This window comes from Mauremys reevesii, linkage group 19, assembly GCF_016161935.1.
Source record: "Mauremys reevesii isolate NIE-2019 linkage group 19, ASM1616193v1, whole genome shotgun sequence".
Classification (NCBI taxonomy): domain Eukaryota; kingdom Metazoa; phylum Chordata; order Testudines; family Geoemydidae; genus Mauremys; species Mauremys reevesii.
The window spans coordinates 13,187,294-13,200,223 of NC_052641.1; the positions used below are offsets into that span (position 1 = coordinate 13,187,294).

General features: G+C 52.2%; 1 protein-coding gene across 1 annotated transcript; it reads right to left on the bottom strand.

Moving 5' to 3' along the window:
* Positions 1-86: 86 nt before the first annotated feature.
* CDK9 (cyclin dependent kinase 9) lies at positions 87-7,518 on the bottom strand. The gene is made up of 7 exons (XM_039506300.1): positions 7,341-7,518; positions 6,176-6,257; positions 5,273-5,363; positions 3,237-3,403; positions 2,179-2,350; positions 1,868-2,016; positions 87-1,277 (listed from the first exon to the last, which is right to left on the bottom strand). Exons 1-7 carry the CDS (start codon positions 7,430-7,432, stop codon positions 912-914), a joined length of 1,119 nt encoding a protein of 372 aa, XP_039362234.1. The 5' UTR covers positions 7,433-7,518; the 3' UTR covers positions 87-911.
* Between the last annotated feature and the right edge of the window lie 5,412 nt (positions 7,519-12,930).

The window sequence follows — 12,930 nt, forward strand, 5'->3', positions numbered from 1 at the left end:
TGCGTCCAACTCCCTTCAGATCTGAACTGGTGCTGTTGTCGCACTGGTTAGTGAGTCAGACAGAGGAATACACTGCAGACCAGGGGTCTAAGAAAGGGAACTTTAATTGCAGATTACAACCAAAAGTGGCAGTAGGCTGACCGGAAAGCATGATGAACTTTTATTGAAAGCAACGACTCAGACAGATCCTCCTAGTCAGAGCAACAGTAACAAGCACCCTCACTCCTCTTCCTGTTCAGTCGCTGAGACCCTTTGTTTCTCACAGGCTCTGACCCGGTCTGAACCAGAAGGACGTGCTGCAGTCTTGACCATGGTGCGAGCTAGTTCTCAAATTTGGAGACGTTTTGTCTGTACCAATCCCACTGGCTCCACACAAGGAAGACACACGCACACAAAGCTCAGTGGCACTCAGCTATGTGACCCTCACCCTACATACAACAAGCAGAAGGAAGGACCACATGGGGAACTGCAGCCACGGAGGAGCAATTCAGATGAGATTTGAGGCAGTTCCCAATGTGGGCCAATCTATCTTGCCAGCGGCATCCGCAGTTCAGTTAACGAGTCACCCAGTCATGTCCTCCAGTGTGGTAAAGCTTGGCTAGTGACAAAACCTTCTCCAACAGTGGCTCCCCAGTAGAAATGACCCATTAGAGCCAGCTACTGGTAAAGAGATGCTATTTCTGGGGGCAGAGGCAGAAACTCTGTGCCAGATGGGCTGAGAGATGATCCCAGGCCCTTGGAAACAGCTCCCAAGGACATCCCTTATGCACACAACTGTTACAGGCGTTGGGCTGGACGAACTATCTGGACCTCCTTTCCATCAGAGCTGCTGCTACAAGAGACTGCAGAACATAAGGGTATTTCAAAGAAAAACAGCCTGCTCCCTACTCGCTTTTTGGGGCCCCCAGCAGTCAAAACACTCTGTCAAACTCTGTCTGATTGGTTGCAGCTGGATTCCTGCCCTGATTGGCTGGCTGCTGCGGCATGTGTCCACCTCTTCTCCTGGGTGGAGCCAGGTACTCAAACATTGATTGATTGTGGGTGGAGAGCATGTTCTTGAGATCAGAGGGCATCGGGTCCGACCAGAAGAAGTCATGGTTCAGTGCATCGTCACTGTCTATTCTTTGGGCAGGATCCAGAACGAGCAGTTTGTCTATGAGATCCAGAGCGTAGGGGTCTTTGACATAGGCTTTCAGGCGATCCTTAACCTTGCGCTTTTGGCCCTTGGGCAGGTCCAGTTTCTGGTACAGCTCGTACTTATCCACATTTGGCCAAACCTAGAGGGGGCAACAAGGGAGATTAGCCTGAGCGAGAAGACAGCTAAACCGTTTTAGAGCCTGATGTTGGTGCCCTAACTAAACCCCACAGGCATGTGACATTCAGCTGTAGTGGAGAAACCAACCAACCCGTTCTTCCACTACACACCCTCTAGGGTCCCATGACACCCATTAGGGATTTTACTGCTGCAGTCGAACAGATGCTACAGAGACGAGCAGCAGTACAGAACATCCCAGGGCTCCAGCCCATCACAGGGGGTGATACTCACCTCACACGGCGAGAGGCTAAATTCATCGTTTCTCTTTGGTCGAGGTGCTAGAGCAGGGCAGCGTCTCATTCTGGATACAGTAAACATGCGTGATCTCTTCAAGGAGCAATGCACACCTTGAGCACACCTCTCCCCACTCTTGGGACGTAAGGATACCCCCTTTAAATGCAGCTGATAGGTAGATTACTGCTCAAGGTCACCCAGCAGGTCTGTCTCCGAGGCAGGATTAGCTCTCAGGATTCCAGGGTTCTAAGCCCATGCCCATACAGTTTCACTGCAGTTTCCCACAGGTGCTGCATTCCCATGTGTTGGGGCCCTTACCTCCGGAGTGATGGATCCACAGAGCTGGCTGATGAGAGTGAGCTGGTGTTGTTCCGTGTTCCCCTGCATGATGGGGCTGCGAGTCCACATCTCTGCCATGATGCAGCCTGCACCCCAGAGATCAATGGGGGGGCCATAGTCCCGTTCCCCTAAAGAGAGCAGCAACAGATTCGCCACTTGGACTCTAATCTTAAGAGCTTTACATGTGCCAGACTGAGAGAACAAAATAGTAAAGGGGACGGGGAAAGAGAAACAAACAAGATGGGAGAATTCCCTGTGCAATTTCTCCTCCAGCCAAGCCTCCCACCTACCTAAGAGAAGCTCCGGAGGCCGATACCACAGAGTCACCACCCGGTTGGTGTAGCGGTTGGGCTGACTGTTTTTCGCCAGGCTGAAGGCTCGAGCCAAACCAAAGTCCGCCAGTTTCAGGACCCCATCTCGGGTGATCAGTACATTTGCAGCTTTCATATCCCGGTGCAAGATCTGCACAAAGGAGGGAAATTGAAAGGTTAAGCCATTAAGTCATCTTCCGCTGGATCCAGCTCTATCTTCATCACAAAGATCCCCACCACCAGGAAGGTGAACGCGGCATCAGACCCTGGAAAAGAAACATCGGAAAGTCTAGGATTGGACGTGGATGAACACAACAGAAAATAAACCCATTGGGAGCATCGCACCGAGCATGGAGTTGGCTGGAGAGGGAAGTTATAGCTGAGGATCTAGAACTGGTGAGATGTACTGGAACCATAACCCTCCAGTCACTCACAGGACAGAGAGAGCACAGGCAGTAGCATGACAAGCATCCCCACAGTAGCTAATGTGCCTCACCCCTGCCCTGGGAGAGCCAGGGTGAGTTCAGATTACATGGCCCAATCAGTCCTGGGCCCTCAGGTTAGCAGTCACAGCACAGCTATGCATTAGCTCCTGAACTTAGAACACGGGTCACCCTTACATTTGGTTTTCAGGTGTATCGTTTCTTTGGACACACTATTCTGCAGTGTTACAAACACCGTGGTGGGTTGAGAGGACTTGATAAGGATCCTTCAGAGCATCATTCTCCCTCTTTTGAAAACACATCCTACGTTTTCACTTGGCCATCACTGGCTCTGCTAAAGCGTCACACTCCCCCAACCTATAAAAAGGAGCCTCCCAGCATCAAACCCTGAGACTGAGAATAATCATTTCTGATTCAGTGCTGAGCCACCCTGAAAAGTACTCATGTCTCAGAGCGTCACTGTGCAGAACTAGCCGCCCAGCTAGAGACACTGGCCTGTGCTCACATGCCTATATCTCAGCAGGGCACACACAAGGCCATTGCAACCTCAGCCCTCAAGCCATGCAGCAAGGGAATACAGATCCGGCCCTTTACCTTATTCCTGTGGATGTAGTAAAGTCCATTCAGCAGCATCTGCATCACTTTCTTGATCTCCGACAGCGTGAACTTCACATGGGCGTTGCTGAGGAGGCCTGCGAGGTCGTGCTCACAGAAATCGAACACCAGATAGATGCTGCCCTTGCAGCGATTGTAGGGGGAGGCTACAAGAGAAGCAACGTGCGGTCGTTAAGGAGGTCTCTCAGCCCAAACAGTTCTCTCCCCCCCACTGACGGCTAGCTTTCCTTCTGTCAATTTCTAGCACCGGACGCTGGCCAGCCTTACTTCAAGCACCATTCCACTTAGAAGGTTAAATATTGCCCCATAACTAAGAAATAGAAAACACAACACAGCTCTGTCTTAAGGTCACAATCGAGCATCAGGGTGAACACACAAGTTCCACCTCGCCTGCCCCCTTCCACCACGTACCCCCAGAGTCTTCAATTACACAGCCATAGCTATATAGAGAAATGGGGGCATCCCTGGCCACCAAGAACCTCAGCATCTAGATCCCCATAAGGCTATCCAAAGGAGACGTGGGGGGAATGGAGGAGGAGGGTTACAGCAGTGAAGATCATGGGTATGTGTACATAACAAAGCACATTGTTTCTTGTCACCCATGTTCAGAAAAGATGAATTCAATTTGCACAGAATGGGCTACTAGGGTGACCTGTCTTCCGAGAAGGAATGTTTCACCTAGCAAAGTGAAGGCTGGGAGGGAATGACTGCTCTCTCTAACTACACCAAGGAGAGAGAAGAGCTACTGAAGCTAAAGGACAATGCTGTACACAAGAACAAATGGGATAAACTGGCCGTAGGGAAACTTGGGCTGGAGATTAGAAGGTCCATAAACCATCAGGGGAATGAGGTTCTGGAACAGCCTCTCAACAATAGTAGTGAGGGCAAGACACTTATCTGGCTTTAAGATGGAGCTTGATAAGTTTACAACTAAGATGATATGACAGGGCTGCCTGGAGAGGACTGGACTTGATGACCCAGAAGGACCCTTCCAGTCAACTGCTTATGTTTTTTAAGATTTAATTAATATACTGGGGGGCACATCCAAAATGAAGCCCAGGAGAGTGAACAACAGAAGACTGAGCAAAACCAAGCACTCTTCTATTTCTCAAACGCTCTATTTACGCCGCCTCAGATGATATGCTTTGCTTCCAGGAGCGCAGATGCTAGCACTACACAAACACAGAGGAGGCTGCCCCATAGAGACAGCTTGCAATGCAGTGGGAGGCCAACCAGGCATTCAAGTGACTGCACCGTGGAACCAGAAAGCCTTTGACTCCATTTACCAAAGTGCTAACAGTTACCAGCCACGGTACAGGAACTCACAGCAAACCAGCGTGTCATTAATACAAAGCTGATAAAAAGAGCCAACCTGTGTTAAACAAGAAGAGGGAGAGCTCCAGCTACTAATGGCATAGTAACACCATTGGGGTTTGTTTGCTTTTTAAAGAAAGGACAAATGTAAAAAAAAAAACCAACCACTTTCAGGGTGAGAATCTTCCATGTCAAGTTTCTCTCCAGTGTTTGTTGTTGTTGTTGTTGTTATTGTTAAAAAAAACCCAGACACATGAGTTTTATAGTCTCACGCACACACTTTCAACTGTCGTAGCCCAGTATTTCAAAGGAGCTTACAAAGGCGTCTTCTAGTCGAGCTGCGATGCAGTCAAAGCTATGCTACATCCCTAGCACATCAGGTGTTAACCCTCATATATAACACCACCACCACCACCCAGTTCTTTTCATCCATAGATCTCAAAGCACTTTACAAAGCAGGTCAGTATCATTTATCCCAGTTTTACAGATGGGAAACTGAGGCGCAGGGAGAGGCAGTGACTTGCCCAAGGGCTCAGCAGGCCACTGTTATCCAAAGGAGACAGGTATCCACCAAAATCTTCGGACAAACCAGGCTATTTTGTATTGGGCAAGTGCACCTCACTGAAAGAAAAATAAAGGCTACACTAGAGATCAACTGATATGAGTGAACAAAACAAAAAGGGGGAACTAAAACATGCTACCTTTGGTCCTGCAGATTTCGATAAGGTTCACCACATTCTCATGCTTGAGCAGCTGAAGGATTTTGATCTCACGTAGGGCTGTGATGGGGAACTAACAAGGAGAGAGAGAGCCACACATCAGAATTGCAAGACAATATCCCAATCTAGTCTAAAGCAGGTGCGGGGGGAAGGGGTGGCAGAGGAGGGAAGAGAGAAAATCATGGCAGAAATCTCAAAGAGGAGATGTATTCAAGCAGAATTAAATGTGGACAAAGTGCAGCTAGGGTCAGAACAGAGGCTAAAACCAACATTGTGCAGTTCCAATCTGCTCAGTTTACAACTCTTAGCACCTAGTAACTTAAGTAGAAGTTGAGTGTCCTTAACACCAGACAAGATCAGGCCCTTAGGGTGCGGCAAGAGCTACTAAAAAAAAAACAACAAAGTGAGAGGTGGAAGAGAATCCAGTCTGGTTTTGCTTCCAATGAGATCACCAGCAATACAGATGTTTGTCATCAGAATATGGACACACTGTATTGATGTGTGATCCTGATTAGAATGCGGCTCCCCATCTCCTCAGTGTATCAACACTACCATGTTAAGAGAAGTAACATCTTATTGGGAACAACAGAGAGGTGACTCAGACACACAAGGCGGCAATATGGAAAGAGGGTTTTTTTAAAACAAATTATTTCCCTGATACATAGGGAAACACAAGACTTTCTAAATGGAAAGTCTTGTATATTACTTTATCCATTTCCATAGTGGTTTTTACTGCAGTAGATCCTGCAAAGTTACACACACTATGAATTTCCTTGTCACCCCAGACAAAGATTCAGTCTTTGTCTACTAAAGACACATGCCCAGCTCTCAAACTCCGGTTCTCCCACACCATACACAGGACAGGCACATGCTCATCTATCTTACCCCCTCCTTCTCATTTTCCATCAACACTTTCTTCAGAGCCACTTTCTTGCCAGTCTGTCGATGTTTTGCTTTGAACACTTCCCTGCAGAGAGGACGGAAACACATGAGCATTCCTGGAGGAGTTGAAGTGGCCAAGTGGAGCAGGCACAGCCAGGCAAGACATTTCTACACTTCCACACAGGCAGCTCTGTGCTGACCCTCTGCCTAACCCAGGTCTTCCCACTTCAGGCCAAGAAGCACCATGATCTCCTCTAGAGAGCAGGCTCTCAGATTCCAGGGCATGTGAGGGAATGGCAATGGGACAGGGCTCTCACAGATCCCCAGGAGACTAGTGGGAGCAGGCCTTGCAGATTCCAAGAGGTGGCAGGAAGGGTATAGGGGGAATCTCAGACTCTAGAGGCATTCAGGAGGGAGTCTCTCTCTCTCAGAGCCCAGGGCTCTGGGGAAGGGGGCGGGGGGAGTCTCTCTCTCTCGGATCCCGGGGGCGGGGAGTCTCTCTCTCTCAGATCCCAGGGGTCCTCTCTCTCTCTCAGATCCGGGGGCACGGGGTAGTCTCTCTCTCTCGGATCCCAGGGCTCTGGGGAGGGGCGGGGAGTCTCTCTCTCTCTCTCTCTCTAGGATCCCGGGGAGTCTCTCTCTCTGATCCGGGGCGGAGTCTCTCTCGCATCCCGGGGCAGGGCGGAGTCTCTCTCTCGCATCCCGGGGCGGAGTCTCTCTCGCATCCCGGGGCGGAGTCTCTCTCGCATCCCGGGGGCGGGAGTCTCTCTCTCTCGGATCCCGGGGGGAGTCTCTCTCGGATCCCGGGGGCGGGGAGTCTCTCTCTCTCGGATCCCGGGGCTCTGGGGAAGGAGGTGGGGGGGAGTTGCTCTCTCGGATCCCGGAGGGTGGCGGGGGGAGTCTCTCTCTCTCGGATCCCGGGGAGTCTCTCTCTCTCTCGGATCCCGGGGCAGGGAGTCTCTCTCTCTCTTGGATCCCGGGGGGGGCGGGGGGAGTTGCTCTCTCGGATCCCGGGGGGGAGGGTCCAGAGCTCTGGGGAGGGTATCAGGGGCGTTGGGGGTCTCGGCCCGCTGACCCCAGCATAGGCGGGGGGCAGGGGCGAGTCCCTGGGCGCTGGGTCCCCCAAACCCCATGGGGGGGGGCAGACCCGGGAGGCTCCGGCTCTCACCCGAACGTGCCCTGCCCGATCTTCGCCATCTTCTCGTACTTGGACACCTCGTCGCAGAAGGGGCACTCCACCGTGTCGTACTGCTTGGCCATGCCGGGCCGCCGTCCCAGCCCTCGCTAGGCCTCGGTCGCCCCGAGCGACGGCGCGTTTGGTGACGTGTCGCCCCGGGAGCCAGGCCCCGCCCCTTCCTGCGCCGCGGTGCCGCCTGGGAATTGTAGTTCTGGATCGGGGGGAACGCTCGCGATTGAGCTCGGGGGCTTCCCCGGGGGTCGCAGCGCCAAGGGTCCCCGGGGTCTGCCCCGGCAGCGCTCCGGTGTGTGTCTCCAGGCCATCGCCGCGTGTCCTCACACCGCCTCCGCTTCGTCTCCCACGTGTCTGCACTGGCCAAGTGCTTCAAACAGGCTCCCACGGAGCTCAGGAGCCCCGTGGAGTGTTTCCATGTCAGCCTCCTCCTGCGTTCCCAATGCACCGGCTCACTCTTGCCTCGTGCTCGTGCTCCCCTCTCTGTGTCTCAGATCCACCTGGGGTTTCTCATCTTAAACTTGTAAGCTCTTTGGGGCAGGAACTTTTTCTTTAGTATATGTAGCAAAGAGCCCCGTGGCACCTTATAGACTAACACATACAGGAGCATGAGCTTCCGTGGGTGAATACCCACTTTGTCGGATGCATCTATATTCACCCACAAAAGCTCATGCTCCAATACGTTTGTTAGTCTATAAAGTGCCACAGGACTCTTTGCTGCTTTTACAGATCCAGACTAACACGGTCCCCCTCTGATACTTTTAGTATATGTGTGTTTAGTGCCTAGCACTTGACAGAGGCCCCAGGGCCGGCTTTAGGCCAATTCGCCCAACTCCCCTGAATCGGGCCCCACGCCAGCATCTTTTTAATTTTTACTCATCCGGCGGCACTCCGGGGGTCTTTGGTGGGATTTCGGCAGCAGGTCCTTCACTCACTCCAGGTCCTCAGCGGCATTTCGGTGGCGGGTCCTTGAGTGCCGTGGAAGACCCGTAGCAAGTGAAGGACCCGCTGCCAAAGGGCCGCCGAAGGCACCTGGAGTGCCGCCAGGTGAGTACGAATTGGGCCCCACACTTGTTAAAGCCGGCCCTGCCTGGCTACCAGGTGTTGCTGTAATAATAATAGTATTTGCACCACCACCATGTGCCCCTGCATCACTCCAGAACTTCCCGGATGCATGCAATAACACAAAAGCATCAGAACATTACCACATCACGTCTCAGCACCATCACATCCCTCTGCAACATCCCCATCAGGTCATTACATTGCACCCAAAACATCACTAGCATGTCAAAGCATCATCAAATTGCATCACAAAGTTAAATCAACTGTCTTTCATTCCTCCACCCCCTACACACACTCTCCCTTCATGCATATGAATCAGATGCACATTGTTTATCTTCTCAGCGCCTTTCCATCACTGGCTTTCTCATCCCCCCAACCCACACTTCCTATCATATCTGCCTGATGCACCAATTATTCACAGCTCAGCAGCATTTTCAGCTGCCCGCAGCATCTATCTCAGAGGCGCTGATGGATATAAGAGCAGAATGCCAGCAGGGGGAGCTTTGAGACAAGCCAATGGTATTAGCAGCCAGGCGGAGGCAGAGAGCGAGATTTAGCACTCTCAGGAGTCCTGAGACAAAGTAAAGCCAAGATTTCAGGCAACAGAAATGGGCCTGCTGAGAGAGCAGAGACAATCTGATAGTACAGTGGGGTACCACTAATCCTGTCGCTGGGAAAGGAGAGGGACTAGATCATTGGAGTGGTTAGGACGAGCAATTGGGAGTCAGGCCTGACTTTGCCACTGTCTGCTGGTGTGGCCTTAGGTAAGTCATTTATCCTCTTGGAGCCTCAGCTCTATGATTAAGATTAAAAGGGGAGCCTAGAGGACCAGTGTCAAAAGCCTTTCCCACTGGCGGTGGTGCACAGTATTCACTTATAGGCCGGGATGCAGGAGAACCAGCAACAAGGGACAATTTGCATGGCCCCAGAGAGAGAGCAAAACACACTGATCAGTTTTTGTAGAATGTTTTGCCCTGGCTGGCATGCTGTGGAGCCCTCGCATATTGCATCCAGTGCATCCCCTAGCTGCTGTCTGATCCCTCACACTCTGGGCCCCATATCTGTTCTCTGATGCACTGGAGGCTGTGTCAAATGCATTCCTGCGTACCTCTGGGGCCAGATCCTCTGGGTATAAAGTGGCATTGCTCTATTGACTTCACAGACCTGTGCCAGTTACACCATCTGAAGATCTGTCCCTGAACGTTTTGGCGGCTTGCTGTTCGGTGCCAGTAGGCTAGGTCGCTTACAGATGGGGCAGCATGCTCATTTCCTGCCCTCTAGGGGTGGAATGAGCTGAAGGGGAACCAGTCTTAGTCCCTATTCAGGGCAATACAAAGGGGATCTCCATCTCTAGGTAGCAGCACTGGCACCAATGCACCAAGCTCACTACCAGGCCCTACCAGCACAGGCGATTCTAATATCCATTGGTACCAGGCACACAGACGGTCTGGGGGATGAGTTCCGAGCTGGTCTGGCGGTTTGTCTGTCAGTGCTTCTGGGAGCCGTTATTATGGGAGAAGGGGGTTAGTTTTTCCCAAGACCAGAAATGAAGGTGGCTGATCCCCTCTCCTCCCAACCCCAAGCGGAAGCCCCTGAATAAATAATTCCAAGGAGAATTCTGAGTGGATGCCGTCAGCCCCCGGTATTTCCCATTGCCTCATCCCAGCCCTCCATCACTGGCCTTTCCTCAGGGACACAGGCTCTGTGCTTGCCTGACCCTTGAGCAGGCTGTGTTCTGTGATGCAGTTTGCCTGCTTGAGTGGTTCCTTTTCATTCTGGACACCATCTGCTGGTATATACTAATTTCCAAGTCAGGCGCTGCCCTTTCACCAGGCGAGCGCATAGCAGTGGAGTGATTTGTGGTAGGGATGGAGGGAAGTCTGCAGTTCCCTCAGCCCGCTAGCAAGGCAGCATGGCTGTCATAGAATGAAAGGACTGGAAGGGACCTTGAGAGGTCAGCTAGTCCAGTCCTCTGCACTCATGGCAGGACTAAGTATTATCTAGACCACTGGTTCCCAAACTGGGGGGCGTGGCCCCTTGGGGAGGTGTGAAGAAATTCCACGGGGAGTGCAAGGCTGCCCAGCCCTTGAGCCCCGGCCAGGGAGGCTAGCCCCCGGCCCCTCCCTTTCTGTCTGCCCCCCCCCCCGAAGCCATGCCTCCGCACGGGCAGCACAGCTTGCACCCGCCCACCTCTCAGGCTTTCCAATAAGCCAGTCCTGCCTAGGGTGGCCAGACAGCAAGTGTGAAAAATCAGGATGGATGTGGGGGGTAATAGGAGCCTATATAAGAACAAGACCCCAAAATCAGGACATCTGGTCACCTAGTCCTGCCACCCTGAGCGGCCTGGTAAGGGGGGTGAGGGGAGGTTGGATAAGGAGCAGGAGGTCCCGGGAGGCAGTCAGGGGACAGGGAGTGGTTGGATGGGGCAGAGGTTCTGGGGGGGGCGGTCAGGAGACAGGAGTGGGGGGGGTTTAATAGGGAGTGGGGGGTCCCGGGAGGGGGCAGTCAGGAGACAAGGATTGAGGGGGTTGGATGATGGTAAAGGAGAGGTGGGGGGTGAGGGTTTCTCAAAAATTAAAAAGGGGGTGTGATGCCGAAAAGTTGGGGAACCTCTGATCTAGACCATCCCTGACAGGTGTTTGTCCAACCTGCTCTTTAAAATCTCCAATGATGGAGATTCTACAACCTCCCTTGGCAATTTATTCCGGTGCTTAACCACCCTGACAGTTAGGAAGTTTTTCCTAATGTCCAACCTAAACCTCCCTTGTTGCAATTTAAGCCCATTGCTTCTTGTCCTAGCCTCAGGAGGTTAAGGAGAACAATTTTTCTGCCTTCTCCTTGTAACCTTTTATGTACTTGAAAACTATCAGAATGTCCCCCCTCAGTCTTCTCTTTTCAAGACTAAACAAACCCAATTTTCGGATCAACCTTACCCAGTTGCACCATGGTCACTGGCCCTGCAGGGGAACAGGCAATTTGTAGGGTTCGTTACAGCTCTCCACCAGATCCATCCGGCTCCTGAGTGACCCAGGCATCAGGAAAGGAGAGTGACATAATCAGCAGGCCTGATGAGCCTCTTGACAGCGCTAAGAAATAAAATAATTTGACACCTTCCTTGAGGAAACTCCCCCCTTAGGTCAGTTCACATGCCCTGCAGAATTAGCTGCTCCAGTCTTCTCTTCCTGTCAAAGCACAACATGTGCAATACCCATTGTAGGGAACAGTCCTGCACTGGCCCGGGGGGATGGACGAGATGTGACCTTGTTCTTATGACTCTATGTCATTGCTCTCCTGGCCAAGGAGAAACTTTCCTGCAATAAATAAGGATTTCACATTCAGGGCTGGCTCCAGCTTTTCTGCCGCCCCAAGCAAAAAAAAAAAAAAAGCCAATCAGCGGCACTTCATTCTTTGGCGGCAGTTTAGCGGCGGGTCCTTCACTCCCTCTCCTCCTCTTCAGTGGCACCTCGGCGGCAGCTCAAAGAGGAAGAGAGGGACTGAGGGACCCCCCGCCGAATTCCCGCCACAGACCCGGACATGCTGCCCCGATACCAGATGGAGTGCCACCTCTTTCCCTTGGCCGCCCCAAGCACCTGCTTCCTTTGCTGGTGCCTGGAGCCAGCCCTGTTCACATTGCTGTGCTGAGCAGAAATATTCGTTGCATGTGCAAAAGCCCTCCCGCTCGTCTGCCCACCAGGCTGGCTCCTCCTTGCGGGATGATTTGCAGATTCCACAGTGGTGTAAAATCCAATCTCATCTCCAAGGTGTGAGGTGGTGAAATCATTCCTGTTCTTTAGGAAGTGTGGCCTAGTGGGAAGAGCAGGGGCCTGCGCGTCCACACTCCTGTAATATAGTGGCTCGGCCATTAAGCCGTAGTGCAACTTTGGGGGAAATTTTCAAAAGTGGCCTCTGGCTTTGTGTGCCTGGCTTGAGAGACTCGAGCCTGGGTTTTGGAGGTGCTGAGCAACCACAGCTCCAGGTGATGCCAGTGGGAAACCTGGGTGCTCGGTTCCTCTTAAAATCAACCCTAGCTTATTTAACGCTGGGCATCCAAAAATCAAGGCCCCTCCCCACCCCAAAGTAGCAGCTACTCTTGCAAACACAGGCCCTCTGAGTGCCTCAGTTTCCCCTCACCGGGTCCTTTGAGATCTGTGAATGAACCGGGAGCAGGAGAGTGTGTGTGCAAGGGACAGAGAGAGCCCTGCGAAGGACACCAGTGACTGACACCCCATTATGACCCAGGCCTGTTGTTTGGCTTGGCAGTTCACGCCCCAGAACCGTCCTAGCAATATCTGGGCTTCCCATATCTCTGCAGAGACAAAGAACTTTGTGGACCCAGAGCAACAAGTCGCTCTTCTGAGCCTGGCCGGCTGATAAGGCTGCTTGTTTATGAACAATACATCGGGAACACGGTGTGCCAGCTCCCCTGGCATACACACTCGAGCCGCTGCCCAATGAATCATCACCTCTCCTGGCTCCCCCCTCATTTAATGTAATCAACGCCAGGAGA